General features: G+C 34.8%; 1 protein-coding gene across 5 annotated transcripts in view; it reads left to right on the plus strand.

Annotated features, from left to right (window-relative positions):
* SFSWAP (splicing factor SWAP) overlaps nucleotides 1-23236 on the plus strand; it is a 110631-nt gene extending 87395 nt beyond the window's left edge. For 4 of the 5 annotated variants that reach the window (XM_074299739.1, XM_074299749.1, XM_074299768.1 and 1 more), the window contains 5 exons: nucleotides 4698-4853; nucleotides 6289-6414; nucleotides 16350-16514; nucleotides 21993-22065; nucleotides 22800-23236. In XM_074299739.1, the coding sequence (XP_074155840.1) occupies nucleotides 4698-4853; nucleotides 6289-6414; nucleotides 16350-16514; nucleotides 21993-22065; nucleotides 22800-22865 (586 nt within the window). In that variant the 3' untranslated portion in view covers nucleotides 22866-23236. The remainder of the gene's footprint in view (nucleotides 1-4697; nucleotides 4854-6288; nucleotides 6415-16349; nucleotides 16515-21992; nucleotides 22066-22799) is intronic. The other variant, XM_074299759.1, reaches the window with a different exon arrangement.
* The last annotated feature ends 355 nt before the right edge of the window (nucleotides 23237-23591 follow it).

Raw genomic sequence — 23591 nt, forward strand, 5'->3', positions numbered from 1 at the left:
CATTTTGTATTGAGAAAATTGGAGTGTTTCATTAAATCTTTGTAAATGTAGCTCATAATAATGAAGAAAATTAGGGTTTTTCTTTTTATTTTCAATTCATTCAAAAATAATCTTTTTCATTCCATTAATATTTATTTAGTGCTTAGTATTGGGGAGTTTCTTAAATGATACAGAGATAAATAAGATATAAAATCTGCCTTAATGAAACTTATAGGCTAGGGGGAGAGATGTTCAATACCTCCAATAAAAACAGTTTTAAAAAATGGTTTAGATTTTGTCAACTCATCTGTCATTAAATAGATTAATGAATGTTGTCCCACACAACGTTGCCTGGAAAATAGAAGGCTTTTAGAGTTTTTTTTGTTTGTTTGTTTGTTTTGTTTTTTCTGTAAGCTCATCTTTATTATCTCATTTCTTTTGATGCCAGATATCAGTACCAAAGAAATCTTTACTAGTAGAATTATAAAAATGTATTCATTCTACATAGGAAGGTGTGTGATGAAGAATTCATGAGGTTTTAAAAATTATTATAAAAATGGTTTTTCTTTTTCTTTTTTTTCTTTTTTTTTTTTTAATTTGGCTTATTTTTAAAGTTGTTGGTTTTTTTTTTAATCTCCCTCTGGCAGTTACTATCTTTTCTAGTGGGGGGGGGGACTTCCTTGTAGGAAGGAGTAAGATCCTTCTCTTTAATCTGGTGATTGAAGAATTATTGGCAAATGAAATAAAATTAAAACTTCTGACAATGTAAATAAAAGACATTCAGACTTTTTATAAGTCACAATATTCAGTGATTTGTTTAAGAGTGATAGGAAGATGGAAGGGGATCTCATATAATTCAGAGTTTTATTCTTTAAACTTTTTAACTCGTGTTCCACATATTCTTTGACTTGTATATATTTTCTTTTCAACCAAAAAGGATGGATTTATTCTGTCTTCTTTTTAAAAGTAGGCTTATTACTCTAATATAGAAGCAGTTTAAAATTCCATGATTTAGGATAAGTGCATCTAAACCTATTGTGACTCAGAACAAACCTGAAAAAGACATATAACAAACATGCTCTGTGTGTAGTAATAGCAAAGTTTGGAAAGGGAGAGAGGTTAAGGAGAAGGATAATGAGTTCAAAAGATAATACCCAAACTTGTCTCTCTTGGATATTTTGATAGTGAAATGACCACTGACTACCTTTGCTGTTCCTTTTGATTCTTTTTGAAAGCTCCTAGTGAGCATTATTGTTTTCTTTCTCAGGTGAAAATACTACTTAAACAGTAGTATATGGCTGAGGACATGTACACAGATGTAGAAAAATCATTATAATCATTTATAGCATGTCCAGTGGTACTCTTTCTAGAGGAACAGAGGACTGCAGTTTATACAGCAATTTCTTTATTATGGGACTCAGAAAGTACACAATCAAAAGGACTGTTAATAATATGAATAAAATAAGATGGGTTTTTGTTGCCTATGTATGAGAAGTTGGTCTTAGGAAAATCTTCTTTCAGAGTTAATTCAAACATCTTTTAGTAAATTTTTTTCATTTGCAATGTGTATATTTGTTCTACTTGCTCTGTTTAAATTAAGAAAATGATGCTGTGACTGTTATACATTTTGTTTTCCAAGTGGTTATATTTAGAAATTAAAAAGTATTAATCTAAAACTTAAACTATAAGTTCTTAGCTTTGGTGTAATTTTATTTATTATCTATAAAACATTAAATCTGTCTTTGTTAATAAGTGTTGATGCAGCGCTGATATAATCAAGAAGCATATCCTTAATTCTAGATTTTACCCTTTTGTGTAAATTGTTTTTTATAGGCATGAAAATATTGTATCAAAGTAATAGTAAAGCATTTCTATAACTCTAAACACCATTCTTTATAGTGATGCAAAAAATAGTCACTTTAGCTAATACATCAGCAAATCAATCAGCTCATTAAAAATCATCAATCAAATCAAAACTGAATTGACTGATCCAAGATCAAGGAGGCTTTGCTTTTTTAGGCATAAAGCGATGTCAGGAAAATTGCAGATTAATATAAATAACCTAAATTGATGCCTTCAATAATAATTAATAAGGTAGACATTTTTTGCTGTTTAACATTTTACCAAATAATTACCCTTGGAAATGATAACTTTTCCTTTATCTTTTTTTCCCCTGTTTTCCATCTTATAAAGAGGGTCCCATGGTACTGAGTGACCTATTGTAATCCTAATTATCCAGCAAGGGCCTAAGTGAGAGGAGCGTAAGAGCCTCAATTGTGCTAAAGGGCCAGTGCTGACTTGTAAATGTTTCCAGAATCCAAGGGATATGAGTTAAGCAAGCTCTTGCTTCCCTGCCTTTAATTACCTTTTTTTATGCAGGTTCCTGGCTCAGCCTTCACAGTGTCGAATGACTGCTTTGAGATGCTTTCAGTATTCCTTTCTTTTCTTTTCTACTGGTAGCAGCCCTTGGCCACCTAATTTTCTTCATTTACATTCTACCATTACCTAAAATGTTTTTTGGAAATCTGAATAAAATAAAAATTCAACAGTTCTAAAATGGGGCAGAGAGGGTCACTTTTCACAATAATATGTAAAATATTCAAAGGTGTGAATAGGTTTTTTTCTCAGGAATTTATTAACCATTGATGATAGTCTCAGAACTTATAAATACTTTTCATTCAAATAGTTTAATCCATTGCAGATAGATGAGTCTACATGTAACAGAATAAATAATTTAGGAGTTCTAGGCTAGTTTAAATTACATGGTGGTTCTGAAAGGAGTGCTACCAGCTGAAAATTAAAGATACCATCTTCTGTGATTTCTGATTAGATGGGGCTGTGTTGCAGTTGAAATGTTTTCATTTGGAAATTAGCTGGTCTAAGCAATAAAGTGTGTCATGCAAAGTGAGATGTAGTCCAGCATATATTCTATTAGTAAGAGTGAGGAGTGGGGAGAGAACCCTATTACATCATTGTGTACTCTAATATTTATGAACTTATTGAAGTTCTGTGTATTACAAATTTTTGCTATAAAATACCTACAGATCCCAAAAGTAAAAATTTCATAAATGATTATGCATTTTTTGGAAAAGTATAATACTTCTCAAAAAAGAGAATGAAAATGAAATGTTTTTTCTTAAACCAACATTAATTGCAAAGGTTTTTTGGTTTTGTGTTTTGTTTTGTTTTGTTTTTCACTTTTGAATTGTTTTTGTTTTCATTTTCTGAGTCTCATTTGTGCATATTTCCTTTGTCTTTTGGAATAAATGATTTTAAGAAATTTATCACACAGCTTAATAACTATTACCTAAAGTTTAAATTCTTTACTTTTAATTACTAATAAAAATTATCTTTTCAATTCAATTTTCAAAACTTTTGGTAAGAGAACTTATAGTTTAAGTTGTCTATTAGTAGTTCATAGTCTCTGAATTTAACTTTGGAACTATTCTAATTTTGTTATCTAGATCTTGTTTTACTAAGATACTTAGTTCCTTGAATTTCCTGATTTTAACTCAAAAGTTTGTCAGCTTCTATGTATAGAAGTCCTATGTGATTCTATATTTATGTTTATCGTATGTAATTTGTTTCTCTAAATGTTTTCATCTCAGCTTCACATTTGGCTCCTTTAAATATTAAGGTAAACATCAGAAACAACCAGACTGAAGCCTGCAAAAGCAGGATCATATGTTAGTTTGGGGGATCTAAGCCAAAATAGCCTATGTGGAGAGCTCAATCTCCTGATTATGCAGATAGAAAAATTAAACTTATAAATAAAAAATGCGCACTGTGTTCATGTGAGCACACATCCTTTTGAAGCCAGACCTCTAAAGCCAATTTGTTTATATATGTAGGAAAAGAGAGCTCAGCAGCTAGTAAAAGAGGAATGATTTGTCGATTAAACCCACCTCCACCATTTAAATTTAAAGAGAACTAGAAGCTGAGAACATCCCAATATTGTTCTTGATTTATTATCCTCCCGATTTTGTGTTCAGTAAACTCAACTTAATCATCTGCAAGTCTTTAAGTAGTAATATACATTAGATGAGGTTAGTGAAAGAAATTTTGAAAGTGTTATCATTTCCTTCAAATCAAACTTTTAAAAAGTTTCTTTTTTAAGTAATTTAAGCACATCTCAAAATGATAGTTTGTTTTATTCATTTTTAAAGTAACATTTTATCGATGAAGTTGAGTTTTTGCAGAGATTATGTTTGAAAGACTGCAAATTCAGACATATTTTTTGAAAACCCCTCCATTTACTTTAGTTGGGTAGTTTACTAATAAGATAAAATGTCAGTTCTTTAGCTATGTTGTGGTTTTCAAAGATTTGGATATATGGCCATTGTAAAAATCTAATTAGTAGTATACGAAGCATGAGAGCTGCTGTAATTAATATAAAACTTTAAAATGTTAGTTTACTGAGCTGAATTTTTAAATGGCCTTTTCTCCAGAATGATTTGAAATCTAATGCTAGTAACTATTTCCATTTCAAATTGCTACAGAGAATTACTGGGGTACTCGAATCATACATTCACAAGTGCTAAAAGCTAAGTGACTTTGCTGATGATATGAGGGTTCTTTCTATTAGACTTATACATGTAAGCGCTCCATAAGGTGATAATAGAGCTTTGATTAAGGTACAGAGCTTTTTCAGGATTCTAGTTAACACCAAATCTAGCACATTTTATTCTGAATGTGAAGTGTGTGCCTCCATATCACAGACCCACAGCCTCCACAGGGACACTGAGCACGGAGCCATGTCAGAGCAGCTCATCAGTGGCAGCAGCAACAGATCAAGACAGTTATCAGGCAGCCTCGACAACGAAAAGATTTGACTCCTGGAGCTCTTTTGAGGGAAAACCTGGTAAAATGTCAAGGTGTCTAACTGACCTCAACCTTTGTAATCTGTTTTATAAATCTTAAGAAAGGTCTGAAAAAAAAAAATTAGTTTTCTAAGTTATGAAGAATTACATGAGAGAAGAGCTTAAAACTGATTGGATACCGTAGTTTGTACCAGAAAGGAGTCTCTTCCATTTGCTATATTTCCTGAAGAATGGCTCTGCTTTTTCTGTCTGAATTTAGAGGGTGGAATGTGATTATAATGGTATTTTAATGCATCATTGATCTCTGCAACAACAATACGGGTTTTTTAATTGTAAGTAAAATGAATCAATATAGGGTCTTCTTTTTTTTAAGTGGCAAAATCAGGCTGCTCTTCTTAGATTGTTTTCAAGTGAGTTGTTATGGAAACAAGGGAAGAGATGATTTTTTTTTTCCAATTGATTATTGCATGTGTTCCTGAAAATGTATAATTTTATTGAATGAACAAAAAATGCAGTAGAGAAGTCCTAAAGCCATTGTTTAATGGCCTTATGTTAAGGACCCTGGCCCTAAAGTGGGTTAGTGTCCCAGGTGGAAGTACTGTTCACAGATTATTGTTGGTTTACGCAGGTTGTGGTACTGGATGAATAAAAGACATTTCTCTCAGACACATGAAAAGTATTGCCAAAATTTTCATTGGAGTAGATAATTTCCAGGAAGACTTATTAGCTTAAAAACAAAGTGGTGCTTTAATGTTAATTTGGAAAGATATTCAGAATTGGGTTGAAGTATTTAGGCTTCAAGCCAAAAGAAGAGTTGGGTGTTAGAGAATTGGGTAAATTCCATGCCCCAGTGAGAACTGCTGCCAATTCTTGATTATCTTGATTATCCATACTAATGGGACAGAGGGATAGCATGAATGAATGAAATTCATAGGTAATTCCCAAACTTTATCCTAGTCTTCTCTCCAGGCAAACCTTTTACTTGAAATTGCAGCAAATAAAATTAAGTACTTTCAATTGTAATGTCTTTCCCATGTCCAGCCTGTAGAAAATCTGCTAATAAGCAGGAAAAAAAAATAAAAAAAAAAAAAATAGGGAAAAATGGAGCCAAAGACCTAAATAATCCGTAACTTATATCATCAGATTTTGTGTAATCGAGAATTGACTAAGCAGCAGACAGTCCCAGTTTCAATTATATATGGATTGAAAGTTCAGCACAGATCAGAAATCTACTCTATAGATTTAGGTGGTTAAGGGAAGAGGAAGAGAGAAAAAAGAGCTCTTGTGAACCTGGAAATGGGGGTAGTGCTGGCATGGCACAGACTAGTCAATGTGGAGAGCTTTTTAATAACCACATCTTCAAGAACCTTCTGTTTAGTTCTTTGTAGGTTTAGATGATGTCTGATTACTACTGAAATGATAAAGAAGTAATGTGATAGTCAGATCGAAACCAATCAACAGTAAATAAAGCTACTTGATCTTCATTCAGGTCACGGTCAAGGTCGCCCAGAAGAAGAGCTCACTCTCCTGAGAGAAGAAGAGAAGAAAGAAGTGTTCCAACAGCCTACCGTCTGAGCAACAGTCCAGGAATCAGCAGGAAACGCACACGATCCAGGTGTGTTGGGGGCTTTTCTCCCATTTGAAAAAGAGTTGAAATATGTATGCCAGCTAATAATAATTCAGCATTTATATAGCTCTTTAATATTTTACTTATAACAAAACAGTGACAAGATAGTGTCATTACTACTTGTTATTTTTTTTTAATCTATAATCTCATCCATAAGATTAAGTACGGCTTTTATAGTCCTTCAGAAAGAATAGCTAGTGTCCCATAAGCCTCCCAGTTGATCTTTTAATATTTCAAAGATATCATTGCAACATTTGGGGCATATATCTATTCTATTGTCTATCACATGACTTCCCACTCCTGTTTTACGGATAAGGAAACTGAGGCCCAAAGAGATAAAATGTCTTACTCATAAGTAAAGCTTTTTATTGCATTATGCTAACTTATCATAAAAGCGTTTGGGGAAGGGGGATTGATTAAGCTGGGTTGTTAATCAAAGAAAAATAAATAATGTGGGCCAATTCTGGTGGCTGTAAAAGGCAGGAACTATTTTAAATTGCCACTTCCTGTCCTCCATTTGAATATCTCAACCTGAATGTGGTTGGGTAAAGACCTAGCCTAATTAATTTATACAGTCCTTTAGTAAAGGGCTTAAAATGGGAGCATCATTCCAATATCATGAGTCTCATGGCTTCTGATGGTCCACCAGCATACCTCTGTGTGCCTGCAGACATGAGGAACCAAACATTCTCTCCAGAGAATGTTCTCATTTGTTCCTGTCTAAGAAATCCCATTTTTAGCATATATATATATAAAGGCTCTAGCCTTTTCTCCTAGGATGTACCATATGAGGTTTCCTAAACATTTACATGCTAACAAAGAACTTAAAAGGAAGAAACTCTTTAAGTTTTGGAAAACCTCTCCTGATCTAAAACAAAATCACTGCTTTTAGCAACTGAATTATAAAAACTTCACAGCATTATTTGTGCAGGATCACCACAGCATTGCTCTTGTGATTGAGAAAGGTAATTACCTCTACTTTTAGGAAGATTGGGGCTAGTCTTTTCATTTCTGTCTATACCATATGCTCTGCTCTCATGGCCGTCACCCTAACTTAGGCCTACCTGAGATTATTGAAGCAGCCCACAAAGGGTTCTGGCTCCCAGGTCTCTTCTTCTTTCATCCTTCCTCTACTTACCAAAATGACTTGATTAACGTGCAAGTGTTATGTATCACTCCCCTACTTAGTCAACTCTAAAAACTTCCTAGAATAAATCTAGAATAAAATGTACATTCCCATGTTTAACCCTCTACAACTTGGCCCCCACCTGCCTTTCCAGCCTCATTATTGTAACTACTTGTCACATACTCTTCAGTCCATCAACCACACTGGTCTCTTCACTGGCATCCCCTGTACTTGCCATATAGAACCCTCCCTCCCCTTTGTTTAAAAGATCAAAGCCCAACCCAATAGTATCTTTTCCATAAAATTTTTCCTGGTTCCCCCAGCTTCAAGTATGTATGTATACACACACACACACACACACACACACACACACACACACACACACACACACACACAAAATCTCTTCTTCTGTATATTTGGCACATATGTAAATGTGTACAAATTGTCTCCCAAATAGAATATAAGTCCCTTAAATGCAGGAGCTACATTTTTTTGTCTTTATTTTCCCTGCAATTGGCACATGGTAGATAGTTAATAAATGGCTATTGCTTAATTAGTCAACTGTATTCTCCTCTACCTCCCAGCACTTAATTTAGTCATTATGAATGACTTTTTTTTTTTTTTTTTTTTTAAATAAATTTCTCTGGTCTTTTTTGTTAGCTTTCTTTTTTTATATTTTTTAATAATCATTAACAATATTAGTCTCTAGTTCTCTTTGCTTTACATCTTATGACAATATTTGTTTCATAAAAGAAACTTGGTAGAATGCTTCCTTCCTTAACTTTTGAAAATAATTGTTATAAAGTATTATTCTTTAAAAGTTTAGAAGACTTCTCCATCCTTGTAAAACATAGTATGCCTCCAGAGTTACATATGATTTGTTAAAGGAGCATATTATATGGAATTAATATATGACCTTATATTCTTTAAAATGGGCTTCCCAACCATAATTCCTTTCTATTCTTTCTTCTTAAACATTAGTGACTATTAGGCAGCTAGATGACATGGTCGATATAGCTCTAGCCTTGAAGTCAGGATTGCCTCCTTAAAAAAACATTAAAGTCATTTTACTATGACAAAAATCTACTAAATCTACTACAAAAATATTAAGTTTAACTATAAATTTTTTAAAGTAGGTTTTTATTGATGTCTAAAGATAAAAAGAATAGATCAATATAGCCAATAAAGACCTTAAAAAAAAAAAGAAAGAAAATCTGTGCAATATTTGCAGCATTCACATTTAATTTTGAGTGTGAATGATTATTCTTTCCTTTAATATTGTTCTAATCATTGAAAAGATTGATTTTTGAGGAGTCTTCTTACTTCATTTTGCATCACTTCATGTGGCTCTTTCCAGACTTTTCTATATTCATCACATTCATCTTTTCTTGTAGCACAATTAAATTATTAAGTTTCTGCTTATTCCTTGTTTAGTCTGTTTTATTGTTCTGTCTCTGTTTTGAAGCCAATGCAAGATGGTTTTGTGAATGCTTTTTTATGTGAATGTTATAAAGTTTGTTTTTGTGGTTTTTTTGACAATTTGATTATAGCATTACAAGTATAAATCAGCTTTGAAAGTGTTACTTTAATTATGTGGCACAGTCTAACCATGAGCAACACATATTTCTCCAAATATTTAAATTCCTTATTTCTTTAGAAAACCATGTCTTTTATATACATCAGTAGATTCAATCATAACTTTTCTAAGTATTTTCATGAAATTATCTTGGTATGAGTAAGTAAAACATTTAATAATAAATGACACTGTCTGTAAGATCTGAGGGGAAATTACAATCAAGGTCATCATGATAATTTCACTTGGCTGCCTCTTGCCCTCAGAGGGGCCTTGCTGATTTTGGAATATGATTTTTTATTTATCAGTCAGTAAATTACCATGTTGGGCATAATTCTAAATAGTAAGAATACTTAAGGGGGGGGGCTCAAGAAACTCCTATTCCCTCAGGGAAAACAATATATAAATTATCAAGTGCATATAAAGTACATGTATAAGAAATAAATGGAAAGGTAACCTGAGAGGGGCAGTCACAACAAAGTCTGAGAACCAGAAAGGACTCCCAGTGGAAGATGGGACTTAAACTGATTCTTAAAAGGAGCCAAGGAAAGCAAAGAGCAGAGATGAAGAGAAAGCCTTCCAGCCCAGCAGCCAGTGAAAAGTCATAGATATAAGAAATAGAATATTGGGTATGAAGAGATAAGAAGGTCCATGTAGCCAGATTATAGAGAGCATGGAGGGGATTAAAGGATAAGATGAGAAGGGCTTTAAAATCCAAATGGAGTTGATATTTGATGGTGGGAGTAATAGGAAGCCGCTGGAGCTCATAGAATAGTGAAATGTCATGACCAAATGCTTCCTTCAGAAAAATCACTCTTTTGACAGTGAAGTGATTTAAGGCAGTTCTAGTAGACTTGTAATGGAAAGTGCTATCTACATTCAAAGAGAACATTGGAGACTAAATGTGGAACCACAAAGTTTTGTAAAGGCAAATGTTGAAAACTTCCTTTGCATGTATTTGAAAAACAAAAAACAATTTTAAAAATAAAACAATAAAAAAGAAATTTTTTAAAAATCTACTGCTAAGGTGAAGAGACTTGAGTTAAGGAATTAAATTATAAGGCTAATAGAAGAGTCCATGGATGGGTGACATGTGGGTAGTTTTTTTTTTGAAGGTAAAAATGACATGGTTTGGCAACAAATTGAGTATGAGTGAAAAATTAAGGAAGACACTGAAGTTCTTAGTATTGATAAGTAGGAGGATGGTAGTACCCTCAATAGTAATATAAATGTTGGGAAAAGGAAAAAGTTTGGAAGGAAGGTTAATAATGAGACAGTTGGTGATATATATATATATATATCTGTAGCTGAGAATAGCGGCTAGAGCTGATTATCCAGCTCTGGGAATTATCTGTGTAGAGATGGTAATTGAACCCATGGGAGCTGATGAGGTTACAAGTGAGAAATTAATAAAAAGGAAAAGAGAAAAGGGCTCAGCTTAGAGCCTTGGGAGATAAAACTGTTGTTAGTGGACATTATAACAAAAAAAGGGGTCCTGCAAAGACCGAGAAGGGGAATAAAGAACCAGGGAGCAAGGGTAGGAAAACTCAGGAGAAAGTAAGTGATCGACTAAGTCTGATGCCACAGAAGGGACAAGGAGCATGGAGATGGGGGAAGGGACCCCATACATAGACAAATTAGAATTGGCGATTAGGAAAGTGTTGGTGACGTTCAAACACAGTTTCATTGAATGGTGAGTTAGGAAACCAGATTGCCAAGTGTTTGGAAGACAATGAGAAGAGAGGAAATGGAGAAATCTAGCCAACATAGACACCTTTTCCAGAATTTTAGCCACAAACAGGAGGAGAAATATAAAAAGATAACAAGCACAGATGGTAGTAAATTTTTTTTTTAAATGAAATCAAATGAAAAAAAATTTTTTTTTAAGGATCCAAGAGACATGGGCATATTTGTAAGAAACAGGGAAAGAAAAACAGAAAGATGGAAAGTGAAAAAAGAGTGGGAAGAATGGTGGGAGTAATTGGGACAGATGAGCCAAACCAGATTAAAATGTCATTGGGAAATTAACAAAATAAATTAAAAATACCATAAAACATGGTTAAAACCAAGTTATTATATGAAACACTACTGCTCTTGAGGTATTTGCTTTGGAATGGAGATGTACCATCTTTCAAAACCCCAGAGCAAAGGAGAAAGGGGAACCTTTTTTATTGGCACAGTATGAGGCTAACTTCCCAAACAAGAGAGCGAAGGGTTGGGGTACTGTGGGAAGCCTTTGATACAAAGCTTGGAACAGCCAATGTAGAAAAGAAATGTTGATTAATCAGGGCCCAGTTGAGAACGGGTGACATAAATTTCTAGTGGACTGAATCAGCACAGTTTCATGATTCCCTCCAGACTGTTCAGTATCATGTGACTAGGAACAAGGAAGGTGGATGGTGGGAGTAACCTAAAGCTGGGATTTGGCAGAAGAAGACAGGGGTTGATGAGCAGCTGAGAATTAGGAAGGGAGTACTTTCTAGGCATGGGGAATGACTAGATCAGTAAAGGCTACAGGTACAGGAGGTAAAGTGTATGAAGGAGAGGCAAAGTTATATGTATATGTATGAAGGAGAGGTTCAAGTTATAAAAGGCTTTAAATGCCAAGCAGGGATAAGTTACATATTAATTTAGAGCAGTAAGGAGCTACTGGAATTTATTTATCAAATACAGGAATGCCGTGGGCTTACTTGTAATTTAGAAATTTTATTTTGACAGCTGTGTGCAAAATGGATGGAGATAGGAAAAATTTGAGGCAGGGATACCACTTAGAGAAGGCTGTTGGAATAATCTTGGTGAGAATGGTGAGGGCCAAAATCAAGGGAGTAGGTGTGTGAATTGAATGGAGGGCGAGTCTGGGGTCTGATGTGAGAGATTGTAAAGATAGAAATGGTAAGATAGGGTAGCTTATAGGATGAGAGAGATTGAGCACTTTAGGAGAATGCCAAGATTATGAACCTGAGACACCAATAGATTGGTGGTGACTTTGACAGACATTTAGGAAGAGGGGAGGCTTTGGACAGAAAGATCATGACATCAGTTTTAGACATGATGAATTAAATGTCCCTCAAGTTTGAAATGTCCAATAAACAATTGATGGTGCAGGATTGTGGCTAAGAGGAGAATTGACATCTAAATATATAGATCCAAAAGTCATCTTCCTAGAGATAATATTCAAACCCATAACAGCTGAGATAGAGTAGCAATCAATAATAATTTAGTAAACATTACTTTGCGTCCACTAAGTACCAGGCATTAGGCTAAGCATTTTACGAATATTACCTTATTCTTCATAATGAACTTTCAGGTAAGTGCTGTTATCCTCATTTTGCAGGTGAGGAAACTGAGGCAAACTAGTAAAGAGACTTGCCATAGGTTACCAATAGAGAGAAGAGGGTGCTGGACAGAACCTTGGAAAACACCCAGATTTAGGAGCCATGATAGAGTTAATGACACAGGAGAATGTGAGGAGCAAGGGTTAGATTGGGAAAAACCGTTTGGAGCAGCATAAAAATTTACAGCCCTTCTTCCCCTCAGACCTCTATCTTTTTGGCTTTTTTTTTTTTTTTTTTTTTTTTTGTGATTGTGTTTTAGGATCCTACTTTATTGAGGCAATTTGCACTGAAACCTACAACTTGTTTCTTGGAGAGGATTTTCCTGGCTCCACTTCTTCTGTTAGTTGTCCTGTTGGGCCAGAGTTCTTATACCTTCATTGCTCTCATTTTTTAAGCTCTACATATCTAAGCAACTGGTGGCAAAACGAACAGAGTGCTAAACCTGGAGTTAGGAAGACCCAAACACAAATCTGGCCTCAGACCCCTGGGCACGTCACTTAATCACTATGTACAGTTTTTCCTAAACTGGGAGGAGGAAAAAACAGCATCTACCTCCCAGGGTTGTTCTGAGGACCAAATGAAATGTTTGCTTTCAAGAAAATCTTAGCACGATATTTTGCATATAGTAGGCACTATATAAATGTGTTTTCCCTTCTCCCTGAACACTTCTGTAGTTCACAGCAAGTAGGAGTCAGACTTGACATTTGCCACAGTTTTATGTATTTAAATCATGAAGCAGCTGACAACATAGTGAGAAAGGAGTGTTGAGAGTTGAATTGTTGATGATTGAGAAATTTAGATTTGTAAGGTTTCGAGGTTAGGGTATTTGAAGAAGAGATTTGATGAAGCAGATGGGATAGCAAAACCCTTAAGATAATCATTTCTCTGTTATCTAAGTTAACATTTTAATATGAGGCCGTTATCTCCTAGCAGGAATGTTAAGTGAATAGAAGTTTATTTTGGTATTAACATAACCACTTTGTGGTTGGGAAGGTGATTATTGGAAATATCAGGTGGACCTTCCAATCCCCAATAAAGCTTTTCTAATTCTGTTTATTAGGGGAGAGAAAATGTGGAACTTTTTTATTCTTTTCAATAGTTGAATTATTTTATGTAGATAATAGTAATCTTCCATTGACCCCACACACACACACACACCCCAAGTATAGTAAATTATAATAAAATTATGACCTAGAATAGTTTATTTACATGCTCCTAACCAGAGGCCTAAAATTAAAATTACTACTCTGTTCATCTCACCTCATTCTGTGTGAACTAAACTCTTTTTTTTTTTTTAGGTCTAATTTAATGGCAGTCAAGAAAACTAAGGCTATCCTTAATTTAATTGGTATCATCCCTGAAGAAGTTGTATTTCAGTGATATTGTACTCCACTCTGCTTGATGATCTTTTTTTCCTGTTAACTCTTCATATTGATGCCATGTAAAATAAATAGTTTCCTCTAAGGCTTCATCACTCATATCCAACTAGTTAGTCAAAGTGACAAAATATGTAAATGGTCATAGTAGGGAGTGGTTATGACTTAATGATTCAACTATTTTGGAAAGCAGTTTGGATTATGCTTTTTAAAAATTACTAAAATGTCTATATCCTTGACCCAGAAATCCACCTGCTAGACATCCATCCCTAAGAAATAAGACAGAGCTTATAAGATTTCAAAATATTCATAGCAGCACTTGGTATGATAGTAAAGAATGAGGCACGTGGATTTTCCAAACACCTTAGGAAAAGCTAAACCAATCCTATAATGTGAGTACAACAGAATGGGCCTTAAGAATCAACCAGCATGAAAAATCCAGAGAACTTTAAAAGATACAAACCAAAATAATCAGAACCAGGGGAAAAAAGATGCACAATGACTGCACTGATGTAAAAAAGAATGAAAAAAGCTCTTTGGTTATAATAACCCTTCCTGGAGATATGTTGAGCATGTACTTACCTCCCTTTTTAGGGAAAAGTTTGCTTTCCCAGACCAGCAACTTTTTCTTTTTTATTCTTTGTTATAAGGGATGCCTCACTGGCTAGAGGATGAGCTATCTTCAAAACTTGAGTGTTCTATAGAAATAAAAGTTATCTGTTGTACCTGATTCCTCAAACGTGTGAGTTCTAAAATGTAATGCCTATTTCCAGACTGTCATATACATGCTGCACATAAAGGCATTCTCATTTATTCAAAAGCAAGAGCAATGGTTAAATTGAATATCTAAAGGCAACTTTTCTGTTTCCTCTCAATGCTGTTAGGTTTCAGAGAATGGCATAGTCTGTAGTTGATCTCTCCTCTCTGATCCCAAGTGAGTTAAAATTGCAATATTCTGAGCCATACCATGAACACAAATCATCATTGGCAATTGACTATGTGCAGTTTAGTCTGAGAGAAAAACAACATTTTACATTTTTCTTCCTTATAGCCCCTTTAATAGGATTCTGTTAACAAAACTTGTGCTTTGTTATCTCAAAATCAAGGTTGTTGTTACTACTATTCATTGTTAAATAATTTTCTGATCATTAAGTTATAAATACTTAGTAATTGCCATTAAGTTCAGTTATTCCTTACTAAATGAAACAAATTAAGGTGACAGATAAGTCTAAGAGTTAGGATAACTAGTTCAGCCTTTTACCAATTACAGCATTTCTAACAGTCTCTAGTCTCTTCATTCAGTGACAGACATTACACTACCTTACATAATGGCATATGACACTTTGGGATTGAAAAGTATTTCCTTTTTGTATATCCTTTTGTTGATTCTCATGATCTGTAGAACAAGTCTTCAATAGAATAGTTTCTCTTCTTCCCCTCCCCCCTAATATATTTGAAAGCAACTTCTATCCCTCCATCTTTTCTTCAGACTAAAAGTTTTCATTTCTTTCTGCCTTTCTTCATAACATGGTTTTCATCTATGTGAAAATGCTGTCCCACTGTCTCCACTTAGCAAAATTTTATTCACCCTTAAAAGTCCTGCAAAACACTATGATAGGAGCTGGGATATTTGGGGGGGGGCAGTGGTAGGGGCTTTAGTAAGTGCTTACTCTATGATGAGTACTAGTGTTCCCCAAGAAAAATAAGACAAAGCATTCTGAGCTTCCATTCAGCTATATATTCTACACCACAGTTCTTGGCTTGCATGTTGTAGTTTCACTATTAGGTAATATAGTTTAAAAAAAAAAAGAAGAAGCAGCAGCAGTAAATTTTTTGAGGGCATAGAAGAATGTCTTTATTTTCCACACAAGACATTTGATAAACATCAATAAGTGTTCATTGATTTGACTAGAAACGGTAGAAGCCACACTGAAAACATCATACATAGGATATGTGTATCTCTCAGGGATGTTTCAGTGGCAATTCACTGCTGTTGATTCACAATAATTGGTAAATCATACTTTAAAATATTAGTTTAGCTCATCCGACTTTACAAAGTAGAAGCTATATAATTTTCTTTCAGGAAACTTTTTAAACACTATGCAAAACTATTAAGTGCTGGCTGAGACTTAATGTTTAGAAGAGACAAGCTTTAAAGCTTATGTAAACTTTGGTGATTAATTATCATACATTTCTTAAATAAAAAGGCCTGCTTGACTGAACATACATGAGTGTTCCTTAAAATCTTCAGATAGTTTCTCAAAATTGTTTACCCAGTATGGTGTCTTCATTCCAGGTGACACTTAATCACAGATTTCTTAAGCCATCAGTTCAATGATTAAGTAAAAGTAAATAGCTTTAAAATAGAGTTATACAGTGAGCAGTAAAATCAATCATGTGGTTATTCTCATTAAAACGAGTTTCTAAACCAGACCATGAGCCCTGACTGAACTTGTACATCATTTGGAATATAAGTTTTTGTCTTTAAATAAAAACTAATGCTTTCTTTTCAGAAGTCCCCATGAGAAGAAGAAGAAGAGAAGATCTCGGTCACGCCCCAAGTCTAAGGCAAGGTCACAGTCAGTGTCACCGAGCAAACAAGCTACACATAAGAACTCGGCCCATTCAACCAGCATCTCTCCTGTGGAGAGTAGAGAATCCAGTCAAGAGCGCTCCAGGTAATAAGTTCCTCTCACAGCACAGGAAAAGGCAATCCTTGACCTTGGGCATGGGTTGGGCCCTTTGGGTGAAATGCCAATTACCAGCTTACTCAGTGAGTTCATATTCTCTTAGAGAAGAAAGATGCTTTAAAATGTTCAGTTCCAAAGAACTAAATTCCACTATTCCATTTTAAAATGCAGGGATTCCTTCCCAGTCTCATTTCTCTCAGTCTTCAGACATATATTTGTTTTATTTATTATGTCGAACTTAACAAATATGTTTTCCATGCACAAACTAATGTGTTCTGTACAAAAAGTGATTAAATCTTTAGATGAGACACATTTTCTACTCTTGTGGAACTTAGATATTCTAGAAAGAGGGCATAGCATATACCCAGAGAGAGAAATTGGTAAGTATACCAAATTATACATGACAGGTACATTAGGGAGGTACACAACAAAGTACTTTGTGCAGTCTCAAAGGAAAGGGGTCTTTACCAGAAAGGGGGGAAAGTCAGGAAGGACTTCATGAAAGAAGAGTAGCATTTCATTTGATTCTAAAGAATGAGGAGACATTGAGTGAACGTCACAGCAAATGAAAAGGGGGAGGGTGGACAGGTTAGAAAATGACACAAGCGAAAGAAAGGAATTGGAAAAATGTGGAGGCAGACATAGAATCTGGGTCAGGTGGGTTAGTAATGTAGTGGGTTAGGAATGCAGTATGTGGAAGATAGGGGAGGAGGTACAGCATGATAGATTATGAAGGACTTTCATGGCCAGACTTAGACGTGACTTGGTGGTAGCTGTGGGAGTGAAGAGAAGATAACTTTGGAGCTAGGGTTATCAATAATTGACAGCTACTTGTAGTGATGGCGATGTCAGGAATAATTCCAAAGTTGTTATCCCAGATAACTAGAAAAGGGATGGTTCCCTTAATAGAAATAGAGAAGTTAGGAAGAAAGATGAATTTCAAGGAGAGCGTAATAAGTTCTGCTTTAGACCTGGTTAGAGATGCTTGTAGACTATCCTAGTGAAAATCTATTAGTCTAGCTAATAGATTTGTAGTCATTTGCATCAAGCTAATTAAACCCATGGAAACTGACAAGAACAGAAGATCTTGGAATAAACTCATACATTGAAGATGGGACATGGATGATAACCCTGCAAAAGAGTCTTAGAAGGACAAGAAAAGAACCAACAGAGAGCAATATCAGAAGGCTGAGGAGGACTGGGAAAGAGATGCTGTTCAGCAGTATTAGATATTCCACAATAATCAAGATGAGGACTGAGTAAAAGCCATTTTTTTTCCAACAGCTAAGAAATCATCAAAAATCTTTTTTAAGACTAGTCAGAATCCAGATTACAAGGCACTGATAAATGAACTGGATGTAAGGAAGTGAAGGGCACAAGTTTAGACAGCTTTTTCTAAGAGTGTTATTATAAAAAGAGAAGAGATATCTAATCCAACAAAAGATGTTAAAGTTCATAAAGAAGAGCCAACTCACTTCCAGTTGATCAATGATGGACAGAGGTAGCTACACCCAGAGAAGAAACACTGGGAAATGAATGTAAATTGTTAGCACTAATATCTGTCTGCCCAGGTTACATGTACCTTCGGAATCTAATGCTTATTGTGCAACAAGAAAATGGTATTTACACACATGTATTGTATCTAGGTTATATTGTAACATAAGTAAAATGTATGGGATTGCCTGTCATCGGGGGGAGGGGGGGGGGATAATTTGGAAAAATGAATACAAGGGATAATATTATAAAAAATATATATAATAAAAAATTATTTAAAAAAAAAAGATGTTAAAGTTAGGTGAAGGTTTCTTTAGAATAGGAAACAAATGCGATTTGTGGACAGCAGAGGAGTCTGGTGGACAGAAAAATGGAGAGAAGAAATCAAAGAGTGTCAAGCTTTGGAGACCATGGGAGCAGAGGTCTTGGCCTTGATGAAAAGGAAAAACTATCTTCTCAAAGAAAAGAATGAAGGGTAACTTGTGGAGCTTCAAGTATAAGGCAAAATGCTCTTGCAACAAATGCTTTTGTCTTCAGAGGACCAACCATGCAAGGTACAGAGGAGTTCATTTGCCAAAAGGGCAACCTCAAATGTTGATTTATTTTTAACCATGTCTGGCCATGAAAAAGATAAAAGTATAAAATGATTTCCATTCCGGGGCAGCTGGGTGGCGCAGTGGATAGAGCACCACCCTGGTCTCAGACACTTAACACTTCCTAGCTGTGTGACCCTGGGCAAGTCACTTAACCCCAGCCTCAAAAAAAAAAAAAAGAAATTATTTCCATCCCAAGGTAATAGTATGACAGAGAAGCAGAAGTATAATGGTATAGGGTAATAATTTTTAGACTGTCTCCAGATGTTATTTTACTATTGTTTTTCCTGATAAGAGTATTTGTCCAGTCATTGATAAATATAGGTTCAATTGGAAGAACTGAACTACAGTCATACTTGGCAATCTCGATGTAATTTCAAAAAATAAAATAGTTTTAAGAGCTGAATAAAGAATGTGGTAGAATTGTTTTCATTAAAAGCAACAAAAAAATATTCTTTCATTAAAAGGAATATGTGATCATCTCAGTTTGCATTGCCAGTAATGAGTATCAGCAACTAAATATCCATTAAGTCACTTAGCAGCTTATTCTTAACAGTGCTCATCACTGCTGATGAAGAAGACAGGGAATTCTGTGAAGAGACTGACAAGATCTTCCAACAAAGTCAACAGCCCCTTGATATTCTGTAACTTCAATGCAAAAATAAGCAGAACCACCAACACTAAAAACTGTGTTGAGAAGTATAGTTTGAAATTAAAAAATGAAAAAACTCAAATACTTAAGAGACTTAAAAGCCTCACCTCATGAATTTGGAGCCTCCGGATATTGATGCTTCAAAAACATTTTTTTCTTAGACAAAAAACAGCTGGTTAAAGGTTTAACAATTATTATATAACTGTACTTACTCTCTTTGCAGTCAAATCATATAGATTAATTAGAACAAAGTCATATGCAAACAGAACAGAAAAAGGATTGATGAAAAGAAGGTAGTAACTGTGATTGGCTCTGTCGTGACCTGTTTAATCTAGAGATCTCAAGTAGCAATGAAGAGCTGGACTAGAGTGAAGAAGTTGCCTCAGATCCCTTGTACTGTATGACCTTAGGCAGGACCCTTCACCTCTGTCTACTGCATTTTTTCAGGGACTGAGCATTTGCCTTTCAGAGTTTTATGAAACTTAAATAAGATGGTGTTTGTAAAGCATTTTGTACATCTTAAAGCACTACATGAATGCTAACTATTACTGTGAAAAATGAGGAATATACAAAAGTTAGGCTATCACCATTAAAAAAAAAAAAAGTTTTAATTGATGGAAAATAGTTGTCACAATGAAGAGACCAAGACTACCTCAACCAGGAAAAAAATGTTCTTGTCCAGAAGAAAGAAAACCGTACTGATTTGGCTTATTAGCTCTTTTGTCAAACATTACAAAATAGAGAACAGAAACCAAATCAAGAAGACCACAGATAGGGCAGAAAAGTTAAGGAGGAATTCAGGCTGCCTAGAATCTGTATAAACTAAAGTATCCTGAAAACATTTGTAGTGTAAATGAGGACATTTACAAATGCAACAGGTCTGCCATGTTTAGTAAGGTTCATTGCTTATTGATGATGCTTATAAAATGCCACATCAGCCCCTGACATAAAAAAAATGGCAGTGATATAAAGAAATAATTACCATATAAAAGAAATTTGTGCTGAAGGTGACCGAGTGTAAAAGGCAGATCTGTTTTCAAGATATGTTCAAGAAAAGGAGGGAAAATAGGAAAGACAGACCTTTTGCCAAAAAGGAATGGATGGGAGAGGTTGAGGAGACAATAGCACCTATCAATTTGCATGCCTTCTTTTTCACCTCTACATCAAGCTCTATGAGAATGGTCTGTGCCCACATTCAGGGTTTGCTTGAACATATAAGAAGTGAACACTAACACCTTCACATTGCCTACAGCAGATCATGTTTCTGTTCACCTAAATGCCTGGAAGATACACAGGATCCAAGAATCCACTGTTTGTTGATTTCTTTGTAAGCATATGTTTGGATGCAACAAAATGCATTCTTTAGGACCTTTTTTAACAAGGCATCTCCTACTCAAAGGTGTAAATAATTCATGATTTTGACAGAACTAGAGATATCACTTTGTTTAATCATCTGTTGAATATTATTACATGAAGCAGATTTTGAACAAAGAGAGATTCTCAAGGAAGACTTATGTCAGTATTATGGAAGATTTGTCCTCCAGGTGCCTCTAAAGAGAATTCTTCATCAACAATGAGATTGTCCAAGTGGTTGTCTGCTGCTGACATTGACATTACAGCAAGCTATAAAACCTCCTCATTGAAGTAGGCCTCTCTCCACCCACACTGAAACAAAAAAAGTCATCCCTCAGACTAATGTGCAGCCAGATAAAACATTACAAGTGGACAAAGATCTGAGCCTAGAATGAAGTTAGGGGAAGATTGTACAGATTGCAGAAGATAATAATGATGATTGTGGCAGTGATGATAATGATAACAGCAGCTAACATTTACATAGTGGTAAGGACTGTACTAAGTGCTTTAGAGATATTTGTAACCTATAGGTATAGGTTAGAATTTGTTCTCTTTTTTAGAAAATTAGGACATTCTTTTGTTATATACATTTGCTCACTCTCCGCCTGCCCAATGTGTATGGGGGAGAGGGTAAGATGGGGGCAGAGAGAGATTTTTATGTATGTGTGGGTACTGTAAATTATATATAAAAAATAGTTGCATGCATAAAAATACAAATTTGAACTTTTAGAGATATTTGCAATAGCAAAAGATAATTTATTTATATAAAGATATACTAAAGAGTTCCTTCAAATTGTTAAGCATTTTTATAAATATAATTATTTCCAAATCCTTGAGTAGTAAAACATCAGGAGATTCCCATTGCAAGAAACCTCTGCTTGTCAGAACTCAACCAGAAATTAAGACAGAATATCTAAGAAATTATGATTCAAGTCCAGAAATTCTTGGGCATGGTACTGCAGACTAGCAGACTGCTAGATTTTCAAAGCAATGCCTGCCTCTTTTGTATGTTAACTAAGTTTTACTTATTAAAATATGATACAATGTGATATCCTATTTTGAATTTATTGAGTTAGCCTTTTATTTTCTTAGAAGGAATAGAAATTACTTTTCTCATCCTACTCTTGAATGACATGTCATAATTGGTATACTTAACTGGCCAGAGTCCATCTAAAATTAAACCTTAGTATAGCAAAAAATTAGACATCTTGTTCATAAATGTTAATGCCCTTTTATTCCCAGTTAAGAAATGGATTTTGGTTTAGGTTTTTCTTCCAGAAGTCTTAGTTTTTCATTAAAAGTGTGTCTTTGATTTTCCCAAGAAAATATTGCTTTTGGTATATTTTTAATAAATTTTCATATTTTTTCCATTAGGGGAGTTTCTCAGGAAAAAGATGGTCAGATCTCTTCAGCAATTGTGTCTTCAGTGCAAAGTAAAATTACTCAGGTAAGAGTCCAACTATTCTAACCAGAAAACATTTTGTCATTGTATTGCAACTTCAGCTTTCTGCTCTTCCCATTATTTCATCTTAGGTTTGTTTATACAACTTAATTACAGAGTTCTCAGCAAATAATAAAGGTGTGCTTGGCTGATGACCTGGACTGTTGATACTGAAATTACGCCAGGTTCGTCCACAGTAATAAAAATAAGAGACACAGAATATAGTTCTTTAGCACCTTTCTTTTATGTATACAAAGCCTTTTTATTTATGCAGTGTAGCACTTTAATTTTAAAATCAATTTTGCAAGGCTGGATGAATGAGAAGGTGACTTTTTGATTCAAGCTACATCCTCATTTTACACAAGTGGTACAGTAACCAGCCCCTAAGCTTCCTTGTTTTCCACAGAGTATATGGATCATGTCTATCTGTAGCCTCTGCTTGCCTCCGTGAACCCTTTTGGAATTATGAGTATGATTGCACCAATGAAGAATTCTGCAGAGAGCTGGTCAGGACCCCATTTCTGAATATTTCTCTCTTGTGTAAGCTGGTGCACCATTCTCTGTTAGCTCATGGTTGTGTTTGTCACTTAAAGAAATTCCTGTTTTGTGTTTGTGCCTAAAGCATATTCAGAAATCTTTTCACAGTATGAATTATTTACCTACTAAGGTTATCTAGACCAATCTGTTTATTTTAATGGAAAGTTATGAAAATGTTCTCAATCTTCTCTCCTTTTTAACAGGATCTAATGGCCAAAGTGAGAGCAATGCTTGCCGCTTCCAAAAACATACAAACTAGTGCCTCCTGAGACCCAGTGAACTGACCGTTCCTTAGGGCAACATACGGGAGGGGATTTGCAGTCTCCATTGCCTCATTGCAGTTGTGGATCAGAGAACTCTTGAGATTTTGGTCCACAGCTCCCTTTTGTGGAAGGTTATTGGAATTAGAAGATCAGAAAAACCTTATTTCTGTTCAGTCCTACCCTCACAAGCGCTGCCAGATTTTTCCACCCTGGATCTCCCTTGGACATTTGAAGGTTTTTGTAAATTGATTTTTGATGACCTCTTCAGTTTAAGATTTTTGACCAGCAGTCTCTTATCTGTATATTTGTAAATAATATCATGTTTCTGTGAAAATGTATTACCAAATAAAATGGGAGAAAAACACCTTTTCTAGCTAGCAACTTTTTGGCAGTTTCTTTATTCCGGGAGTGGGTGATTTATTTTTACCATTTTACTCTCTGCTGTATTATTTTGAATTTAGTACCAGTCATTACTTAGTTAATTCATTAGTTTGCATACCACCCTCTCCCTCAGCATCCCCCAGGGGTTCATGGTAGATATGTTGTATCAATCTGTATATTTTCTTATTTGCTTACAATTTACTGTATAAGTAGTAAAGAGAGCCTATTTTGAGCTTTCCCTAATAGTTTTCTTATAATACTGATAAAAATCCAAATTTGCTCAAATAATTTAATTCCAGCATTTCACTCAATTAGACTTTATTTTCCAAAATAGATCCAGTGCTTAATATA

Source organism: Sminthopsis crassicaudata, chromosome 1, assembly GCF_048593235.1.
Source record: "Sminthopsis crassicaudata isolate SCR6 chromosome 1, ASM4859323v1, whole genome shotgun sequence".
Classification (NCBI taxonomy): Eukaryota; Metazoa; Chordata; class Mammalia; order Dasyuromorphia; family Dasyuridae; genus Sminthopsis; species Sminthopsis crassicaudata.